Source organism: Aquila chrysaetos, chromosome 17 (assembly GCF_900496995.4).
Source record: "Aquila chrysaetos chrysaetos chromosome 17, bAquChr1.4, whole genome shotgun sequence".
NCBI lineage: Eukaryota > Metazoa > Chordata > Aves > Accipitriformes > Accipitridae > Aquila > Aquila chrysaetos.
Genome location: NC_044020.1, coordinates 26,915,789 through 26,938,345, shown reverse-complemented (window position 1 = coordinate 26,938,345; position 22,557 = coordinate 26,915,789). Strand labels below are relative to the sequence as shown.

At 39.8% G+C, this 22,557-nt stretch overlaps 1 protein-coding gene across 4 annotated transcripts in view; it reads left to right on the top strand.

Moving 5' to 3' along the window:
- FBLN1 (fibulin 1) overlaps positions 1-22,557 on the top strand; it is an 88,813-nt gene that overhangs the window by 14,284 nt on the left and 51,972 nt on the right. For all 4 annotated transcript variants that reach the window (XM_030041000.2, XM_030040996.2, XM_030040999.2 and 1 more), the window contains exons 2-4: positions 7,069-7,168; positions 14,960-15,095; positions 21,145-21,316. In XM_030041000.2, the coding sequence (XP_029896860.1) occupies positions 7,077-7,168; positions 14,960-15,095; positions 21,145-21,316 (400 nt within the window). In that variant the 5' untranslated portion in view covers positions 7,069-7,076. The remainder of the gene's footprint in view (positions 1-7,068; positions 7,169-14,959; positions 15,096-21,144; positions 21,317-22,557) is intronic.

Here is a 22,557-nt window from a genome sequence, read left to right as displayed (position 1 = left end):
AAGATGCAACAAGGCTGTACTTACCATGTTATTTTATTACCAGTTGGACCTTTGAAGTCAGCTGGCTTCCCTCTTGTCTAAACATGTCTCTGGGTCTATTTGATGCCTTAAGTGGCCAGCCAGAGTGTATTTGCATTGCCAGAAACAGCATTTCCACAGTTTGTTGTAAGGACAGCCAAAAAATCAAGACTACAAATCCCAGCTGCCAGCACTTGACTGCCGTCCCTGCTACAGAGGCAGCTGACTTGTCCACCTAATATGAGCCAGGTATCACCTAATATGAGCCAGGTATCATTGTTTCAAGAACAATTGGTCTGGCATAGCAGATGAGGCCAAGCACACTTTGTCTGCCCTGAACCTATAGCACAGTGGAGCCTTGGCCAAAGGGATATGCAGTTGCTGTGGTTTTGTGTCAGGAGAGTACAGATGTAAAGGGAAGTTGGAAGACAAAGAATGTGACGCTGAATAATACAGCCAGCCAATACTGGATGGCCAGTCTGTCATTCTGAGGATGCAATTGTGTATGTAGTCTTGGGGTTTTTTTCAGCTGACAGTTAGATGGATGAGCATCACTAGTAAGACAGTTTTCTTGACAGGACACGAAAGGTTTCATCAGAAAGGTACGCTGTGAAAGTTGAAAGTATTTTTCTTACTGGAAACCTAAACCAATGCATGTCTGTTGTAATCATGAGTTCCAAAAATTCTGGATGACATCCTGTTACTGAAACGTGTTGGACTAGTGCTGAGCTTTCACAGAGCCCATCTGCTGCCTGTATATGCATATGCTGAGAAGTGATAATCATGTTCTGTTTTCTCACATTCCATAGTGCTGAGTCTCTTACAGAGTAAATTGAGTGAAGGACAAGACCTGCACCACATTTTACAAACTGAATTAATGTGCTTAAAAGATTGAAAACATCTCAATAAGGAGGTGTGACTTTGACCCCTTGACCTGGACTCACTTCCAAATCCATACCCAACTATAACTAGTTATGTGGGCTGGGAAGTCGATGAATTTGACAGTCGCACCACTTAGTGCATTGAAGAGCTGGAAAGCTTTACTAGCACGAGCTTGATAAGCCCACCTAGGCTCACGTGTAGATTTGGTTTGATATTATCATCAGCTTTATAACTGCTCCATAGATCAGCACTGAGTAATGAACAGCTATCTAATGCCAGATTGTACATAGGCTTTTCCATCATCATCAGCGGTACAGAATAGCTGCTATTGTAGATTGTTACTTAAAAAAATCTGTCCCTTTTAGATCTAGCTGGAATGCTGCTGCCATGAAAATTAGCCAGTCCTTTTTACTTCTGCTTATTTTTTGCACAATTCCGAGAAACAATTCAGGGTTTCTTATTCCAGGAATCATGCTTTTGGGTAACATTCTTAAGCTTATCTTTCTTTTGCAGAAAATATTCACTGTAGCAGCTGAATAAGCAGTTATTACATCATAGAAGTCTAAGGTTATACAGATTTTAACCACATTTTTTGCTTTGAACTCCCACACAGTATGGCAATCCTGTTAAGATTAGCAAGCTACCTTTTTTTAAAACAACCATATGCTCATACACATTTTGTCTATGTAAGCATAGTTCATAGCTAGCACATGAATGCATCATGCACAAAATGTTGGAATTTGTGTGACCTTTAATCGCTTCTTATCTGATAGCTCTTCTTCATGACAGCTTTAGTAAAATTAGAGATCTGAGTTCCAGCTGTGTTTCTACTGTCCTTTTCCTGAGATTCTTGAAATCTCTCTCAGAATACTACATATACCACCTTGACATCAGGACAGGCATCTTTGCTGTTATCATACTAACATGACTCAAGTTCTTTTGGATGCTTTGCTGCACATACTTCTTTACAGGGACAATGTAGTGATAAAGCTGCGTTTGATTTTATCCAAAATAGACTTGGATTTTTCTCAATTAGTCAATTGGCGTGCAAAATTAATGTATCTGAGAGGAAAGGAAGTAAACATGCTACCGTCTTAACAGATCTCTGGTTTATCTTCATATTTTTCTGTCTTGTGATACCAAAAAGCTGAACAATTGCTCCACAAACTTACAAAACTGACCAGGCAGTGTATTCCTGCATGTTACAACTTTCCTGTAGGGTTTCTCCCTCCAAATAAAAGGGCACATTTCAGCTGAACACACACAATATCATCAGCCTTTCCCAGAAGTGTTTTGTCTCTCAGATGCCTGAGATTTCTATGTCTGATTTGCATGAAACATTATGCACTTGGCAATACAGTTGAAGGGGCACCAGATTCAGAAGAGCAGTACTGTAATTTCTAGTCAATCATCTTTGGCACTCCAGCTCTGAGGGGTGCCACAAGCCCAAAAACTGCAGTAGAAGACACATGGTCACATTCAGAGAAAAAAGAACCATCACTTTCTGCACAGTAAGTGAGATTCTCCAAGATGTCGTAATAGGAGTAGTTTCTACCATCTGCTTTCCACTACCCCTTCCTTTCAGACACCCTGCATTACAAACTTCTAGTTATGAGAAACTGAAGAGAGGCCATGGCCCCCCCATGCTGTTGCTCCCCTGAAGAGGTTGTAAGGAGGCACAAATGGCCTCAGTATGAACTGCCTGCCCAAAGATTTCCAACTGGGAGCCACATGAATATGCACATGTACAGTTGAACCCACAACACTGGAAAAATACAGTTATGAGATGATAAGTCTGTCCTGTTTCTACTCGTTAACAACTCCTAATGCCAAAATAGTCAGAACCGATTCCAGTGCAATCAGGAGTTGACACTCGAAGTGTGAGACGCGCACTTTATGAGACTTTGAAAGAGTAGAGGTTTGTCTGCGAATGACCATTTTTAAAAGCAGACTGCAAAGCCAAGCTAGAGAAATGTTTTTCACTGGTTTATTGTTATGTTTTAGAAGAATGGCCTTGAGGGTGGAGTCTTTTTTTTACTGCTTGTTTTTCACTTCCCTCTATTCTCAAGAGATTTTTGGCAGGATCTTTGGAGGATATGAATTGTGATGTCACCAAAGCAATGAGCCTGGACCACAGTTTTCCCTCAACAAACTATCCGAAATCCTTCTTTGTCTGGATGCACTCCTACAGACGAGCTTGCTTAGCTTGGCCTGCTTTGAATTCTTGAGTTATTTGGTTGGAGTAGGGGTGTGTTGCCAGAGCTGGGAGGGAAGAACTGGTGTCCAGAGCCAGGGATTGTCCTTCTGGGGAGGAACTTGGCTGAAGACCCTTTTGTACAAAGCCTTGCAAAAACCTGCAGCCAGCTCTGCACTTCACTTAAATGTGCATCATTTTTCAACACAGTTAAGATTGATTGCAGACAACAGCACTAAAAATACGGTTATTTGTAACACGTTGTATGAAATCCGATGCATATAATGTTTGTTAGCAATACACTGGCAGACAGAGAGCACCAGACAGGGCCTGTATTCCCAAAGAAGAGATCAGACACAAATTCATGTCTTTCACCAGAGACGGATATTTATTTACAAGACTGATTTTGTCTGTAGCATTATAAACTACAATTAGCTTTCAGACACTGGCATGAATTCTGGACACACTGAGGAATTAAAGAGAAATATTGGCTTGACTTTATAATGACAGAATTTTGACCATTATTCTGGGTATGTGAGTAAGACTAGAAGGGTGACCTGGGTCATAGAGTACAGAATGCTGTTATAAACTAACATTTAATGTAATTCTGTTTATAAGTATAATGATTTTCTTATTAAAAAATGTTTGGTTTACTTGATCCCATAATTCTGATTATTGTTTACTGCAGTAATATTTGTTGACAGGAACCACCACATCCTTTCACAAGCTTTACTTATCTACGCTTAAAACTTCTTCCAGTTTCTCCTCATAAAATAGGGCTTTGATTCCCCTGACCATCCTCCTAGCCTTTCTTTACAGATTTTCCATTTTGATGTAATCTTTCCTAAAGAGGGATAGCCAGAATTATGCTCAGTACTGCAGAGCTTTGCAGGGTAGAATTGATAACTATCTTAAGAGTACCTACCCTAAGATGACTGATGCATCGTAAAATCTCATTTAACTCTTTCCTTTTTGCTTTGAATTGTTGGATTATAATCACTTGTCAGGAATATACGTTGTTCCCTGCAAACATCTGAGTTACTGGAGGGGGTTATCTTCTCTACTTACTTTCAGCTGCTTTTTACTTTCCCATATATGAAGATCTGCCAGTTGAGGTACTCATGTAAACTCTGTCCGATGTGTGTCAAAGTAAGTGTGATCATGAACATGTTAAATAATATTTCTGCTTATTTTGATAACTGCAGCAGGTTAGGAGGTGGATACGTGGACAGATGGAAGAGGCTATAGCACCCATACATCAGGAACACCTGGGCTTTGTAACTAGTATAGGGAGAACCAGAGGAGACAGATGCTTGTCCTTATCGGACTCTGCAGGAAGTCATTTGTGAAGATGGATAGTCTTGAATATAATGCTGCTGCTTACTGAATTTTGCACCCTTTAGATGTCCTTGGAGCAAAACTAAGAATGAGAAATGTGAGGCATTTTATGATCCAGTGGAGAAGGATGATCCGGGAATTACCCGGTGTGCGCTCCCTGTTCTGCCACCAGCTTGCTGTGTAATTTGGACAAGTCATTTAATCCTTCTGTGCTTTGGCTTCTCCATCAAAAAGAAATAAATGAGATTTGCCTTCCCCTGTGCAGCACAGCAACCTGCAGATGAAAGGGACTTACTTATATTTCATTAAGTAATCAGTCACAGAATCATTTAGGTTGGAAGGGACCTCTTGGGATCATCCAGTGTTTGAACACTCTCACAGTAAAGTGTTTTCTTCTGTTCAGATGGAACTTCATATGGTGTAATTTGTGCCAATTTCTTCTTGTTCTGTCAGTGGACACTATTGAGAGGCTCCCTCTTCTTCATCCCCTCCCATTAGGTAAACATCAATCAGATCCCCCCTGAGCCTTCTTTTCTCCAGGCTAAATAGTCCCAGTTCTCTCAGTCTCTCCTCATATGAAACATACTCCAGTGCATAAATCATCTTGTTGGCCCTGCACTGGACTTACTCCAGTAAGTCCCTATCTTTCTTGAACTGGGGAGCTCAGGACTGGACACAGTACTCCAGGTGTGATTCCTGGAGGAATCCAGAGGGGAAGGATCGCCTCCCTCAGCCTGCTGCCAGTGCTCTGTGTAATGCAGCCCAAGATGGTGTTGGCCGCCTGTGCTGCAAAGGTACATTGCTGGCTCATGATCAACTTGGCGTCCACCAGGACACTCAGGTCCTTCTCCGCAGAGCTGTTTTCCAGCTGGTAAGCCCCCAGTGTGTACTGGTGCACAGGGCTTATTCCTCCCCACACGCAGAACTTTGCATTTCCCTTTGCTGAACTTCATGAGGTTCCTCACTGCCCCTTTCTCCAGCCTGCTGAGATCCCTCTGGGTGGCAGCACAACCATCTGGTGCATCAGCCACTCCTCCCAGTTTTGTATCATCTGTGAACTTGTGGAGGATGCACTCTTTCCCAGTGTCCAGGTCGTTAATGAAGATGCCGAACGGTGTTGGAACCCCTGTTGAGCCCTGAGGTACACCACTAGTGACTTGCCTCCAGCTGGACTTTGTGCCCCTGATCCCACCCCTCTGGGCCTGGCGATTCAGCCAGTTGTCGGTCCCCCTCACTGCCCACTTACCTAATCCGTACGCTGTCAGCTTGTCTGTGAGGGTCTTATGGGAGACTGTCAAAAGCCTTACTGATGTCAAGGTAAACAACATCCGCTGCTCTCCCCTCATCCACCAAGCTAGCCACCTCATTGTAGAAGGCTGTGAGGTTGGTTAAGCACGATATCCCCTTCACAAATCCAGTCTGACTTCTCCTGATCACCCTCCTGTCCTTCATGTGTTTGGACATTGTTTCCAGGAGGATTTTCTCCATCGCCTTCCCAGACAGTGAGAAGAGGTTGACCAGTCTGTATTTTCCCAGACCTTCTCTCTTGTCCTTCTTGAAGACAGGGTGGACATTTGTTCTCTTTCATTCTTCAGGAACTTCTCTCATTTGCCATGACCTCTCAAAGATAATAACGAGTAGCCTGGCAATGACATCAGCCAATTCCCTCAGCCCTCCTGAGTGCAGCCTGTCAGGGCCATCAGTCAAAAAACTTAGGAATCAAAGAGAAAACATTAGAAAGCTGTCCCTCTTGATAATCAATTTTTTTTTTTACACAGATTGCATATTTGTTATACAAGGAGCTGTTCAGCATCCGGACTACAAGATAATTAATAGGAAAATGTGACTCATGTTTTATTCCAAGTTCTGATGCACCTGCTGTGCAGTGAACTTTTGCACTTGGAATATGAAGCAAACCTGTAGTGCTTGTCAGTTCATTAACAGTATTTAGTTTTATTAAATTAGGTACCTTTGCAAAAATCATATTCTGCACAAATAATTACCTTCAGTATGCTTTCCCCCTTAGTTTCAGGGTTGGTATCTGTATTAATTTTTCTTTCATATGTTAAGTGATCAAAATACCATATACCTTTCTGTCTCTCTGTACAATACTTTTGCAATTACAGGCTTACTCTTCAGTAAAACAGATTAATTGGATAATAACCTCAGGAAAAAATAGTTCTGCAAATTAACTTGTAATGAGATTCATCTTTCTTTCATATCAGATAGTGATTTATCCTGTATTCTTCAGGATTTTAAAAGGTTGTTTATTGCTACTGTGGCTTTTGATAGTAAAGGAGTGCAATCCAACAGATCCTTTTATTGTGCAGGACTCTATCTATCTGAACTGTTTTCTGCTGGAGTATCAGTCCCTGTGGAAGGCTAAGGGAAACTGCAGTTTGCTTCACTGAGGAAAGAATACTTCCAGCACTTGGGCTGATTGCAAGGCGCTAACAGATGCTTCATTTGGCCATGGCTGCCTTTTGGATGGGTGCACTATTCTGTGTGTACATTAGGGAGGGAAAAATGAACTGACCCTCTTTTGTTGTTTTTTTTTAACTGGCAGATGCAATACCATTTACTAAGGTTGTATTAAATATATTGTTGTGTTTTTCTTTTTTTCCTCATTTCTGCAGATCTTTCAATGGAAGAATGCTGTGACAAGGGTATTGAATGGGCAAATAAAAACAGAATATGTACTTCTCTACCGTTAATATCCGAGTCCAGAGAATGCAGGTATATAGTTATGTATTATATATTAAATTATAGTTTATGTTTTCATGTAGAACCATGGGAATGGCAAGTATGAAAACTGATTATAAGATGAAGCACCCAGCTCTTAAATCCGAGTTTTCCAAATCCATGTCTAGCCTTGGGAAAACCTGAGTACCTACTTTTATTCCATTAAGTCCTTCTAATTTTTGCTGTTAGTCTAGTGTAGAGTCACCCAGCTCTAACCTGTTTGACGTGTGCTTTCTCTTAGTCAGTTTTTCTGCTGTACTCTACTCACAGGCTTTGGACTCTGCCTACAGTCAATGTATCTCAGTATGTCTCCACTAATGTCAGCAAAGCTTCTTCAGTTTATGCTGATTGTGAATCTAGCCCAGCGGCAGTCCAAATTCTTGGCCAAAAGTTTTTCAAGAAACACAGCAGATCATATACAGGAATAATCTATAGATTGCGTAGATACAGACGTATGTATGTAAGACAGTCTTTTAAAACTGTTTCTCCTGTGTGGTGCCACACAGATAATTGTCTTGCAATTATTAGTTGTATTGCTGGATGGGGGAACTTCAAGCTTAACTCAAGATTCCTAGTTACGTAGAGTCTCTGACTTCTGTCAAACGTATTTCACTGTAGAAAATAGTAACCTTTACTTAATAAATAGATTTCTTAATTCTGCAGACATTTAATAGGATACTAATTTCTATTACTTAAACTAGCAAATGAAATAATGAAGTTAAATATTAAAATTATTTGCACAGTAATATTTTGGTTAAACTGATTCTTTTATATGATTGGGACATTCATATTTTTTCTATTGATAGTTTGTGTTATTTTTGCTGTTAAATACACTTGTTACATTTAATTTGTGGAGCTAAATTTGTTGCTGATAGTTTGGGGGCAGTTTCACAGAGAACTTTATATTTAAAACAGAGTACATTGCTTCCCTCTATCTTTTCAAATGGATTGCAAAGTGATTTAAAATTTAACATTGGTAACAGTAGAAGTGTTGGATTGATCTTTGTTGCGGAAAGAATGTGTCTTGCAGGCAAGCTTGTCCATGTTTTCTGACTTTTGCATTTATATTGGCATTGAAAGCAGTCTCTTACGCAGAAGAATTGACAGATAGGGCTTAAATCCCAATTTAGGAAATACTTGAAGAGTCAGAAGAGTTACAGACAAAACAGAGGCAGGAAAAACAGGAAATCAAGTTTACTGAACAATCTGGGAGCGAGAATCTTGATGATTTAATGATCATTTGATTAATGTGAGTTGCGATTCTGCTGTAAGTGTAATTTATTCTTTTAAAGATTGCCATTTTAGAGAGTCTTTAGGACTTCTTAGGAACTGAAAAAAGCTTACTAATAGTTCATCTAGTTTTTGTGCATAACTGATGTGTAATTAAGAAAATTATAGTGGTGTAATGATAAATTGGAAATCTCACATATTCTGTGAGAGGTGTGAGCACTGATTGACAAAAAAAGAAGTGGATAAATTCATGCATCTATTCATGACTGTATGATAAATAAACATAGCTCCCCCTGAATCTTGGCTCCACTCTAAAAATGACTAAGTAAAATTGGCACCTTTGACTACTTTCTTCAATGGCAACACTATTTTGCTCCAGTTATGATTGCAAACTGGCATGTCTGTGAGAGGTACAGCAAAGTCACTTTATGATGCCATTTCAGACACAAAAGAAGGGCCAATTCTTCTCCCAATTGCTGGAGTAACTGGAGCCAGGATGAACAGTGAGGGAGCATGATTGCCTTTGCAAGCACATGAGGGTAATGACACTGATTTGGCACATTTATTCCTACTGCACAGAGATGCGAGCAAAACCAGGTTCATTGCACTTGCTGAGGTATAAGCAGGTGAGAACATGGCACAGGATGCCTTATTGGTTAGAGTTTCAAAAGAACTTGCTTCCCATTTAGATACCTACACGCAGTGGGAGCTGCTGGGGGACAGATACCTATCATTTATGTGGTTGTTTAAACCCCAGCTGGGATCTTTTGACTGTCTAGTGCAGCACAGCATTGGACAGTGTACATCACGTGAGTGAGTGCTCTAAAAAAAAAGCCTCTTGGGTGTACAAACCCATATTACTTCATGCCAGATGGAGCTGTTTGCCCTGCCTATTTCAGCTTGAGTTTGCAAGGTTAGCAGTTGAATGCAAGGGAAGAATACATTGTGAAGTGAGCAGATTTGATGAAGTTACTGAAGTAAAAATGATTTTGTGCAATTACTTTGCAAAGGCCGTGCAACACAGAACAGATTGGATGTGAGTACTTTGCCCAGCACGCTTTACAAGAATTTACGTGCTGTTCTTGAATCCTCTTCTTAGAATAGTAATAACATAATGGCATCTCAGATTCAGTCCTTCACTCAAAGCAAGCCCACCACTGCTAGGATTTCTTTTGCTTTTATTTTGTTTGTGCGAGGAACAAGCTGCCTTATTGAATTAGAATTGCACCCCCTTGACCTTTTCCCAGGCATTTAAAGCACATTCATAGTAATCAAGAAGGGTTTCCACACAAGCACTGACATTCTCTTACTTGCCGTGCATCCTAGAAACAAGCTGACAGTTCTGGGTTTCAACGTCTTTTTAGCATTCTTCCCCCAAAGTTTCTTGTGGTCCTTGAGGGAGTTGCCATCTGTGTGAGTGTTACTTGCTGAATATGGTACAGTTCAAACTGCAGATGTACTCACTTGTCCTACACCACAGATGAGCCAGCCCCCTGTCTGAAGTTCACCTGAATTAGTAAGATCCATCTCGCTACTGTTAGTCAGTTGCATTTAAGTTGAAACAGGGCTCTGGGCTCAATGTCCAGTGATGTCTGCAATCTCTTATTGTGGTTGCTTGTCCCACAAATGAGTATACCTCATTATATTATCACTCTGGACAATGACAGTATTTTTCTCTGTGTCTTCATGAATCAGTAAATACGAGTGTAGAGTTTTGATGAATAATATCTTTGGCTGTCATAACAGCAGCTTTTCCCCCTTTCATCCATTTTCTTGTGATGTGCTTAAACTTGCAGCAGCTGGAAACAGCTGCCATTTATTTTTGGAACTCAACCTGCCCAATAAATCTTCTTCCTTTCAAAATGAAGAGTTTCCCCTGCCCAGAGCTCTTAGCAAGTGAACTTAATTCCTGGGCCAGAAACAGCATATCTCCATATGAGAATTGCATGCCTTTAGCACTGTGTGAAGTCTTTTTGGAGTTACATTGGGAATAACATTATTTATTATTAGTGTTGCAAGAATGCATGAAAGAAGAAGCTACGGAACACTTTGCTAGGTACTGTGCAAAAACAGAACAAAAAGGTGATCTGTGTTCCTAAGCAGAGACAAGTGGCAGCACTTGGATACAGACTCAGACAGGAACACAAGGAAATAATAAGACAAGAGTGTTTGGAGTGATAGGCACCAGATGCTTAACTGCTGATAGATGTTTATTCATTTATGCCATTGTAAGTCTGGAAGAGCCTGAGATTTTGGACATCAAAGTTGTGACAGTTTTATGTCTGAAAAAGCTGTTAAAGTTATTTTTGGAGAAGTTGTCTTTATTAATTATTCTCTCTTCTCTGTAGCCTACTAAGTGTGCCTCACAGTCACTGAGATTTTTGGCTTCACAGTCAGAGGGATAGAAGAACAGTATTCTATATTGTCAGAGTTTTATTCCCACTCATTTAGGATAACTTGCTTACTTCACTTTGTGAATAATGTCAAACTCAGTCCTTCTCTGCCACAATGTTATCAGTATTATTTCTCTACATAATATATGATATCAATATAATTTTGCCCTTCACCTTCAAGAAAACTTTTATTATGTAATCTACAAAGTTGTTTATGGATTGCAGCTGAAAAATTTTGAGGTTTGTTGAATCAATTATTTTTACTTGAGTCCTTTGCTAATTTATAGCACATGATTGAATATATGTATTTTCATTGTTGAGGCACTCTTTGTTATTTTCATTTGTCATATTGTGGCACTCATAATACCAGATCTTGCTCTTGCTCTTAATTTTCCTAAGTTCATTTCTGTTGTATGTTCAACTGCAAACTGAAAGGACTAAGGGTGGAAGACCCAGCTTCTCTTTGCAAAATAATTCTGGAGTGGAATCATTCCCTTTTTAAGTTTAATATTTTTTGTCCAAGACCTTCCACTGTGCACATGAATAGCACTGACATAGTTTGAACACAGGCTAATAAGTAGAATGAGAGAGGCAGAGGGTAATGAAATTAGACTGACAACAAAGACATTGTTTTCAGAGCAAAGTTAAATTTTAATGCTTGTATGGAAAGAAATGAAAGGGAAAGTAGGTGATTACAAAATCCGTGCTGGTTTAGGAGTGCATCCTCTTGGAAGGAGAATAATAAATGTGAAAGGATTGTGGAGGTTAATGGGCTTGTAGATTTTCAGCTGGAAATTTATTCCATGAAAAATCAGTTACATTGGTTACATTTTAACGGAAAGTAAAAGTGAGAATATAAAACATGATTCCTTAACTTGATTTATAATCAAATTACCTAGTAATGAAATAAATTTAATTTTAGATCAGCATCTGCAACAAAGAATAAGGATTTTTTAAATGTCTGAGTGATTTCCATTCACTAGTGAGCCATGAATAAAACTTGTCTTTCAGAGATGCATGATTTTACTTGAAGTATCCTGAGTGAATGTCAGTTGTGAGGCCTCATGTTCCTAGAGATTCCATATTTAGTGTTTTAAGATTTCAGCCATGTTGTTAATTCCTATTTATTTCAATAAAGTTCTGTTGCACTGTTTTAACTGAAATTCAAAATAGGGCAGATAAGGAGGAAGTAGCCTTTGGCCTTTTTAATTATTATGAGTAATTAAAAAAAACCCCAAAACCACAGGAAGGTACTCCTCTGCTTTCTTTTTTTAGAGACCAATATTGTAAGCTGTCTGTAGAGACAAAGTTAATAGGAATGCTACACAGGAAGAGTTGAAAGGTTTTACACGAAGAGACAAATCTAGATGTCCTATTAGCAAGTAGAGATGGCTCCTTTACTCTGCTGTGAAGTAGAAAGTGGGTATGTATTATATTAGGGTCTAAGCCAGGAAGACAAACGTAACTTACCAAAGACAGGGAGAAACACTCTTCGTCTCAAAAGTATTGGAGTCTGAAGAGCTTGCGGTGGTATACTCTAGTGACCATCCGCACGTGGGCTGGTGTGCAAAGGGAAAAGGATGGCCAGCTGGGCAGGCTAAGTTGCAGCTGGAAGACCAGTGCTGTGCAGATTTTTCTAGCATTTTTCTCTGCCATCTTTCAAGGATTTCTACCTCTGTTACAGCCACACAAGTGTTTACAGTCTCCAGCAATATTTGCTACCAGTGCAACTTCACTGTAGGATTTGGGCAATGAAGTGTGATTTTATTGTTGTTGTTCTGAGAATGAACAAATGGTATTTTAATCTAGTATTCAATTGATGTTTAATTCCTTGTTACAGTTGGGGTGGGCCACATGACTTATGAATACAGCTGTGGGAAACATTTTAAGAAACTTTTTTGTTTTGGTTGAAATTGCCAATTTGTCAGAGATTTCAAAGAGATTACTTTTATTTGAAAAAAAAAAAAAAGCCACACTGGAAATCAAACAGATCTACTGAAAGACTGCTATTGTTTGTTTGTTTGTTTGTCTGTGGCTAACATATCTAGCTCCTCAACAGGACTTGGAGGGCTGAAGGAGCTGGAAAGTCTCAGCTCCCACACTCTTGGGCTTGAAGTTCAGGTTTTACAGGCTTCCAAAGTCCTGACAGTCAGACCACCCCAGAGCTGGGCAGGGAATGGAAATTCTGCTTCAGAGGGAATTTCAGCAACAAAAAAGCTACATATTCTTCCAAACTGGAACTAAATCAAATATCAAAACCTTCAAATATTCTGCCAAATAAAGTTACTGTCCTGGGCTTAACTTCTTGCTATGACTTTAGAGTCTATTTTTGAATAATTTGTTCATGAATTTATCCTGGTTTTGTTCCTATGCATTGAAATCTCATAGCTGTTTTTGTCCAAGTGAGAACTGCACAGTCAGACCATTACAAAACCCAATAAATAAGAATGGGGAATCTTCAGGAATGTAGTTTGACAACCTCGCCTCACCAATATGCACAGAGATGCAGAATCTGAGCCCACTACCCACATGTCCCCTGCTTTTAGTGGGCTGGACTGGATGGCCTGATCTTAGAGCTGAGGGAGTCTCATGCCGCCTGGGAGCTGAAAGCCCATCCTATGGCCATCAAGAGCAGGGAAGCTCCTCCAGAGGTGATGCACGGGAATCCACTTATCTCAGATGATAGTAGGAGAAGCCTGTAGTTCAGTGGTGCAGCTAACCTGTCCCTCTTCCTTATACTTCCAAAATTTGCAACAGTGTAAATAAAGGATTTTTAAGAGTAAAAGGTATTGGTGTGCTGAATATCTTTACATAATTTTATGTATTTCTAGGTAATCCTTGAAAAGATGTTACTCATCAGTTCAAATAACTAGAGTTGAAGAAAAAAATAGGTGAATACTCTTAACAGCAAAGAGAATGCATTCAATGTTGTTGGTCTGTAAGATGTATAAGATTTCTCATGCTGATGGGTATAAAAGTGTGTTTATAGGGGTTTTCTGTACATTTCTTACAGAGCTCTAACACATCAGGGCATGCCTTTTAGGTGCCCCTTTTGTACTATAAATAGAAAATATCAGCTTGGATTGCCTTTGGGATAATTTCCTTTCCCCCTAGGAACTCGGGTAACATTATGCTTAGTGAAATTGGGTTATCACAAAACACATGGATATGTTTATGTCCTTGTATGTGTAATCTGATTTGTAACTCTTCTTCAACTCTTCTTCTGTGTTTCCTGGTGTCTATTATAGGACGTAGTGGTGGAAGAGCTTTAAACTGCAAGCTCCAACCACAATGCTACCCAACAAAGCAGAGTTACACATAAAAACAGAGTGGAGAGAGGGGAGATAACTCCTTCAGTGAGCTTTGCATTCAAGTGGCAGTAGCAACAGGAGTGGAGGAGTTTAAAGCCTCCTCATGTAGATTTTTTTCCCACAGGAAGGAGTTTTCCATTTATTCACTGAAACCGAGATAAAGTAGAATGATTTTATGAGCAGTGGAACTAACAGAGCTGAGTTTCCTGCAGATTTTTATCCTGTCTCCTTTCCACATCTTCCTGCCCTGTATTACTCTTCTCTCCTTTGTCTTTCTTCGCCTCTTGCTTGCAATACACTGTGTTTCTCACTATGACTTCGCTTGGTATCTTCACTTCTCCCCATATTTCCATTTGTCCCGCAGAGCAACACTGAGCTTCCTTCAACATGCCGTACCTGTCCGTTTGAGCAAGGGGCAGCAGGTGCGAGGGTAGACTGCCCATGGGACTGCAGACTCTCACAATGTCCAGGGCCTGATTTCTCCCTTCCATCAGTCGGAGCACCAATTTGGTTCTCACCATCCTCTCTTCAGCCACCAGCTCTCACAAAACATGCAAGAATGCAAGTCCTGGAGACCTTGACCCCTGTGGCAAATGTGGTTGAAGTTATCCATTTGCTTAAAAAAATTTTTAGGACAGACTGCAAGGTAGACCAGTAGTTAAACTGTATTAAACATATCACCTAGACATTCTGCCTACTCCTAGGGAATATTTTTACTTTGTAACTAAAATGTGTGCCCACAGTAACCTCTTTCCGTGAGACTAGCACAAATGTTAATTATCAAAACTTGCATTATCTGTTCTTGACCTATATATGACGTTCTTCTCCCATTGCTTCCATCCTTTTGTCAGCATGACTCAGGTACAGTGCTGCCGCAGCCAGTTGGAGAAACAGTACTGTTCAGATGGGATTGAATTTGCCAACGTGCGTGAGGAGTGTGACTCACATATCGGTGAAAATTCTACCTGTGAAGCTGAATACTTCAAGGTGAGACATTAGAGCTACTCCTGTTTAGCTTCAAGAAATGGTATTGACTGTCTAGATTGGTATTAAGGGTTGACCCTGAACATCACTGTACTCAGTTTGATGCACATGAACGAGTTTTTCCCATCTACACCTCATGTCTCTGTTAAGGCTGTCCACTTTGTGCTTCTTTGAGAGAAACAGTTCCTTGTTGAGTGAAGCAGACAGTCTCATTGCATTTTAGCAGAGGCAGAGGGTAGAATGCAAAAAGGGTTGAAAGTCTTGAACGGGTAGTTGGCTAGGAAACTAGTTTTGCATGAAGAGAAGTCATCAATGCTGTAGGAAGGGATGGGTGAGAAACGCAGATGCGTTTCAGACTTTAGCTTTCATTAGAGCCTCATGGCCTAACAGCAAACTCAGTGGTTTTAAGTATTGGTGGTCCAAAGGGGTAGGGCTGAAGTTAATCCTCTCAGCGTACTTACAATTCCAGCTTGTGTATGTGTCCTTAGTTAACATGACTTTGATTTACAATTGAATGCCGACATCTGAAAGCTTGTGATAATAGCATTTGATATTAGAATAAAAATGCCTATCATTGGCATCGTTAGTTAATCTGTGCCCTGCCCTCTGCCTTTATTACTGTCTTTGTCTCTCATTTCTTGAAAGGGAGCATATTCATACCACATACCACTCTGCAGAGTGTTTTGGGAAGAAAGTTCCACCAGTAAGATCATGATCTTGACCATGACCCAGTCATGAACAGCTCTGGTCCTGTTACGGATTTCTTTCAGTGGTGATGAAAATAGAGTGATTTTAATTCTTCCCATTGCTCAAAGATGCTGAATGTTTTGGTTCATTCGGTTAAAAAATCTACTTTATAGAAGATGGCAGACAATGTCTGACTCACAAGTTTCATATTTCTTCAAAATGCTTGCTTGATCGTGTTCCTGGCAGTAGGATGCTGCTGATGCCAGGGCTGTGAAGTAATCCAGTTCTCGCTGTGAGTAGAAGAAAGGTAACACATGCTGATGAGGCTGGCATTGTTGGGTTGTCACAAACTTGTCTGCATGTGTAGCGTGATTTTGTCCCATGGTGGAGCATGTCCCCCAGAGAGGACATATGTTACCTGTTGACCACGTCCAGGGTGTGCCCTGTTCCTAGCACAGAGATTCCTCTGTGCAGCCTTTACCATTGGGAAGCCTGTCCACCCCAATCTGAATGTAGCATGAAAAAATACTTAGCCCTCTGTGTCAGTACTTTTGAAGGGCTATGAACAGATGAACAAGGACTGCGATGGCGAGTACTCTGCAGATTCAAGCGCTTGCTACCAGAGACAGGTTTATAATAGCAGCACTGTTTGAAACACATGCCATGAGACAACTCTAAAACAGAACACAACTGTTCAAGGAAACCCACTTCCCATCAGTTGACTGATGTTTCCCTATGTGGGCTTGTCAGCATGAGGAAGAAGAGTTAATGATTTTGCTTTTTAAAATGGCCAGACTTCTTTAAAGATGGCAGGTTTTCATGGTGACAGCTGTATTATTAAACAAAATGGACTGGGCTCATGTCACATAACTGACATCTTTCCCTTGCAAAACACAGTGCATGAGGGCTGTTGGGAACACTCGCTGGCCTGTCCTAACCTCCAGATATGCTTCAGCATTGTCTGAGAGGATGTTAGTTGCCAGTAGAGGTTGCTAATATTTAAACATTACGGACGATTGTGGGACAATGCCTGAGCCCATATTCTGTCCCTGTTTAATTTACTAGTATAAACGTAGTCAGTGTTATTTAATCTTTGTGCGCCATGTTCTGCCCCACCCCCCCAATAGGAATATCCTACACTTAATAACTGTACTGAGTTAGCTGTAGGAGTATCTTTGTAGATAATCTCTTTGATCCATGATGGACATAGATGATTTATGATCTAGTATTAGTGAACAATTCATCATTTTGTTTGTTGAATACATTTTGAATCTGATGACCTTGAGACATACATGTATCTGGCAATTGTTCCCTGCTGTGGTAAACAAACTTCTTAATTCACACCAAGCCCAACTCACATGGGCTTGAATCTCATTTTGCCTGAGTTGGTCTGTTCTTGTTTAGTTTAGGTAGCATAGGAAATCTCTTGGATCTTCTCTGTCTCCTTCAAGGAAGCAGAAAGAGTGATTTAGTAATTCAATTAGTAGGATTAATCGCAGCACTTTGCAGTAAATGAGGCAGCTAATCTTTCTTTTGAATCCAAAACTTGCGATTGGAAAGAAGATAAAAAGACCATATTTTGAAAACACTTGCCTCAGCTTTTACACTTAAAGGCAATAGGCATAGGTAATGATGGGCATAATTTTACTCCTCCATTTTTTTGGAAGCATAGCTTTTCTTGCCTTGAAAAAAAGGATGCAAAATTAGTATTTAAAATCTTCATCAAAAGACAGTAATCAATTTCCAGATTTGTTGCCGATACAGGGAATGTAGAAATGGTTTTATGAAAGTTTCCACCACAACAGCCCTGGAGAAAGGAGTGAACCTTCTAGAAATTTGACCTTCTTTAAGGTGCTCGGACATTTTCCCCAAAATCTGTCATAGGTACTTTCTTTTTCCAAAGATCGAGATGTGGCCTTATCTCCCCACTTTTGTCAAGAATACTTTGGTTGTGTATATCAGGTGAGCGCAAAAGTTTTATTGCTTTGGACTGTTGAACATATTTTCTATTTTTGTTCAGATCTTCGAAAGTTATGAAAAATTCCGCTGAGTTATTTGTATTTTTTTGTCTGTTTTTCATAGCATCTACTAGTTAGTCTGGATTTCAGCAAGTGAGAGACCTCTTGTGGACAGATACACAAAAGCAATGTTAATACATGGTTCACCCTTCCAGATCTGCTAATTTATATGGTGACATAAAGAATAAAGAACTATTAGAAAATTTAACTAATTAAGAGAGCTTATTGATGAAAGCAATTTCAGATTCTTCCTAATCACACCAAAAATAAATCTTGAAACTTCTCACATGTAACTATTTATTCCTTTTTTCCTTCCATTTTTATTCCTTTCTGTGAGAAGGCCAGGTATAAGAGCAGTCGAGGGATCATAGGACTTCAGGTAGGACACAGCTTTGTATCCAGACACGAAGATCAAGGCATGGCTTTGAAGCTGCATGGGCTTTTGCTAATAACAGGGGAAAGGCAAAGGAAAAAATGTTTGAGATTATTATTGGGATCACTTAAGAAGCAAAGGCTTACAGGCAGTGAAAGTGTGTAATAACAACTCGATTGTTAGACTGTACCATCCCTGAAGGCAGCGATGGTTCTAGCAAATGGGTGAATGGTCATTGCAATGTTCCTCTGGGCAGCTGGCAATCTTTCAAAAATGGCTGCAAACACATCAAGAACTGAACTAATATGGAGTCTAGACTGCACTCTGGACTAAAGGATTAAAGTCTTTCAGAATAGACTAACAACCCTGAAAAAATTAGTGTGAAAAAGGAAGTGTTGAGATTAATCTTACCAGGATAGTGCTAGTTATAATGACATACTGCTTTGTGTCTCAAAATACCAGAGTGCTCCATGAACATGAGTTAAACTAGCCTTATCACTGCTATATTACTACCATTCCACAGTGAGACAACTGAAAGAAAAAGTGACTTTCCCAGTTCACAGGTGAGAGATGTGGAGATGTATGCGAGTCTACAGAGTCCTGGCTGTGCTCTGAGCACAAGGCCATTCATCAGCTTCTCCATCTTTTTTCTTTAGTTGAACAGGAAATGTTAGCCTTTAGGACTGCCAGTGCAGAATCTTCTAGGGTCAATATTAAAAGCCAGTTACCATAAACATCAGTTAAGAAAACATTTGACTCTTTCCATCTCCGGATCATTTTGGCTGTGGTATAGCAACATAAATTATTATCATTATCAAGATGTTAAATCAAGATGCATCATGCACAGTTAGAATAAATACAGGTTGGAACAAATGGTTCCAACAATTATGTTAAATGAGGATACAGTTTCTTACAGACATTGCAAGATTTGGCAAGTTCTGTACTTGAAGATTTACATTAGCTGGAGACAGAGGTCTTTCAAGTGGTGGCTCAACCTGGAAGAAATAAAGAACATAAGGTTATTCAACACTTCAAGAATGGCGATTAATGATCACTCTTTACAAAAAAAATCCAGAGAAACTATAACTCCCAAACTGAGCGTTGTGTGACAAGACAAAGAAATAGATTGAGTCAATTCATATAACTAACAGTAGAAGCCAGTGAGGATATCCAGAAGTATATAATGTCAAAATTTGGCAAGGCATCAGCTGTATTCAGTAACTTAAATAAGATCTGGTTATCAAAAATATGCAAGCTTAAGTCAAACAAAGAATCTTCAGCTCAGTTTTCATTTCTGTCTTCTAATTTATGGTTGTGAAAATTGGAAATCCAACAAAATTATAGACAGATGTTAAAAGCTTTGAGAAGGATGCCTCAGGAAAATGTTAGACGTGTTAGAATAAATATTCAGAAATGTTGCAATTCTTGGAAGAGATCATCAAGTATTTATTTCTAAAGTTATCCAGAAAAGCAAGAAAAGATGGAAATACCCCAGACATATTAGTGATGAAACCAGAGCATCCGCCACTGGATGAAAGTAGTTGGAGAACCGAGTAAAAAAAGTCGGTAGTGAGGAACCATCCTACCAAACAGTAGTTAAGGGAAAACATGTACCTTAATGTTATGGTGGGCATGAAAACAGCACCCCAGCACTGGCCAGGAGGGAATAGTTCTTGCCATACAGCATTCTGCAGCAGGGAAAGGATTCAGCTGTGTATTTAAAGACAAAGTACAGAATAGCATGCTTACATACTTCAAAATGCTGTAAAGTAAAAAATACTGAAGAAACAAGGAAAAAAGATTTTATTCTTTTACTTTCACGCTGCTGTAGGTTTTAAAAGAGCCTTTCACTGCCTTGCAGAGAGAGAAACATATATAATACCATATAAGGGAAAACTTAGAATATAGGCAGGGTATACATCTCAGAGTAATGAAAGAAATGTAATAGTTGCCGCCTTTTCAATAGGTGTGGTGCTTAAAGCACCGAATTACAGAATTACAGAAATTTAGTTCCATGTTTAGTTATTTTACATTCCATCTGCTCTGTTTAATGGCGCAGGCTATTTTCTTCAAGCAAAAAAGAGTCTGGAAGAATAGTGAAATTAACAATAAAAGCTTAAATCTGCTTTTACATGACAGTAGCAATTGGCAGACACCAGTTCCAGAGAACCAAACATCTTTGCTGCTTTCTAACAGCAAGGAAGAAAACTGAATAATCAGCAGTGTCCCCTTAATTTAAAAGAAAAGGAAACCTCCATGGGATTGACTTGTCCTGTGTTCACTTCTGTGGTGTATTCTGGGGCGTAGTTCAGCAGGTCTGGAAGAGGTAGATCATGTTTCGTTGCTGGAAGCCATGTCAGGACTGTGATGCTTTTAAATAATGTTTGACTCTGTAGTCTGTTTTTCAGAGCAGAAGAGCTTCTCTTTATGACCTGTTAACACTAACCTTGGATGAATCATGCTTGTTTGCTTGTTTGTCTGTTAGTTCAGGGAGGTGTATTTTTTGCTGGGAGGTTGAGTAAGCAGTTTATAATTAAACTGAGTTATGCACTTCATTGATCGTGTCCCATTTTAATTGGACTGGACGCAAAAGGGAAGCAGAGATGTTAAGAGTTCCCACTGTTCACTGGTATTTGAAATTGGGCTATGCAGGCAGGGAGCAATGAAATTCCATATACATATGTGGACCATTCTGGTCCTTCACATCACCTTGCACACACATTCACACATACACAATATTTGTGAGAACTGGATCCAGGCTCTGTGCTTGGCTCTGTGTAGGCCAGACACAGAGCTCATGGAACTCAACTACAATTAAAATGTCTGAGCCTAAGTATACCAGGAGTTCTTAAAGAGTTTGCAGAAAATTTTCCATCAGTTTGCCAAGGTGAGATAACACTATTGACACTACTGACAAAATTTGCATTGATTTGTTTAGAGCTAGGATTTGACTTTTTTTTTTTTTTTTTAACAGATATGTTGTTACTGTTGTTTGCTGGGAAAGGCTGCCCAAATTCAAGGACAGAGTTGTGAACCCAACCCGAAGATAGGATACCAGTGTGGAATTGTCTTCAGAGCTTGCTGTTTGAAGGGTCAAGAAGGCATTGATGTGTCCATCAGCGATGATGCTCCTAAAAAGGAGCAAGGTATTTTACGTTGCAATATAAAAGAGTGAGAGACAAAATGATATGGGGTACAAGGAGTGCTTGTACTTTAAATTATTTCTGTTGGAATTCCTCTAACTTGAGATCTCCTCTGAGTAATTTAATGATGCATGTTTTGGAACTCATTTTTTTGAATAGTAATAGCTGAGACATTGTGTACAGGAGGCTGAAAGAGCTGGAAAGTGGTCACTCAATTCCTGGTGTCAGAACTTAACTGTAAGACAGGTTATTCTGGCCACTAATGATCTTATCTTGGTAACTGAGTATAAGCTATTAATTTTTAATAGTATTTTGCCCACTGATAAATTCTTAATTAAAAAGAAATTCGACAACCAATGCTTTTAATTGGATTTAAAATGGCCTTTGCCAGCTTGGCAGAATCCAGATGTTGCCTTTTGTGTGAAAGGCAAATGCCCACAAACTGGGGGCATTTGAAATGCCTGGACTGTCTGGGAGAACTGAACATTTCTGGGAAACGTGGTATCGGCATTTCTTTCGACATTTTCAAAAGAGAGGGGCATCTAGATGGCAGCAGCTCCTGACACCCTTCTCCACACCTAGTCCACAGAGCTGAAGAGAGTGAGTGAGTGTGGACATACTGACCCTCACAGACCTGGGTTTGGGTTTTTTTTTCCTTTTTCACTTAGCAGGCAGACCTGAAAGTGCAGAAAAGTCATGCTGTATAGTGTTGCCTCCCTTGTGGGCAGCTGAGCACTGAAAACATGCAGTATGGCTTGCAGATCACCAGTGACAGATTTTGGGAGACCTCATCTTAATCAATGAGTTCTTAAACCCAAACCCCACCACAAAAGCTTGCATTGGTCTGCTTGAGCCAGTGTGTTATCAGACTTGTTTCAGGTTTTTCAAACCTATCTTATGTCAGTGTACACACTTACCCAGTAACATTTAGAAATACCCTGCCAGTTTCTTTGTGTACTGCTGTCTCAGCAGGGGAATTCCCCTTGTCCATTAGCACTGGCTGAAGTGACTGGACTGGTAGATACCTTGTACTTGGACCACTCTGCTAATAACAAAACATCACAGACTCAAGAGTACCTGCATGACATGAGAAATATACCAACACCTGAAAATCCAGAATTGTGAGCACAGCGTACAGTATTTCCCTGCTTACCCTTGTGGGCAAGTGGCACGCGTAACAACCATTATGCATATGGTTAGTATTGTTATTATGGCACACATAATAACCGTTATGCGTTGCAAAG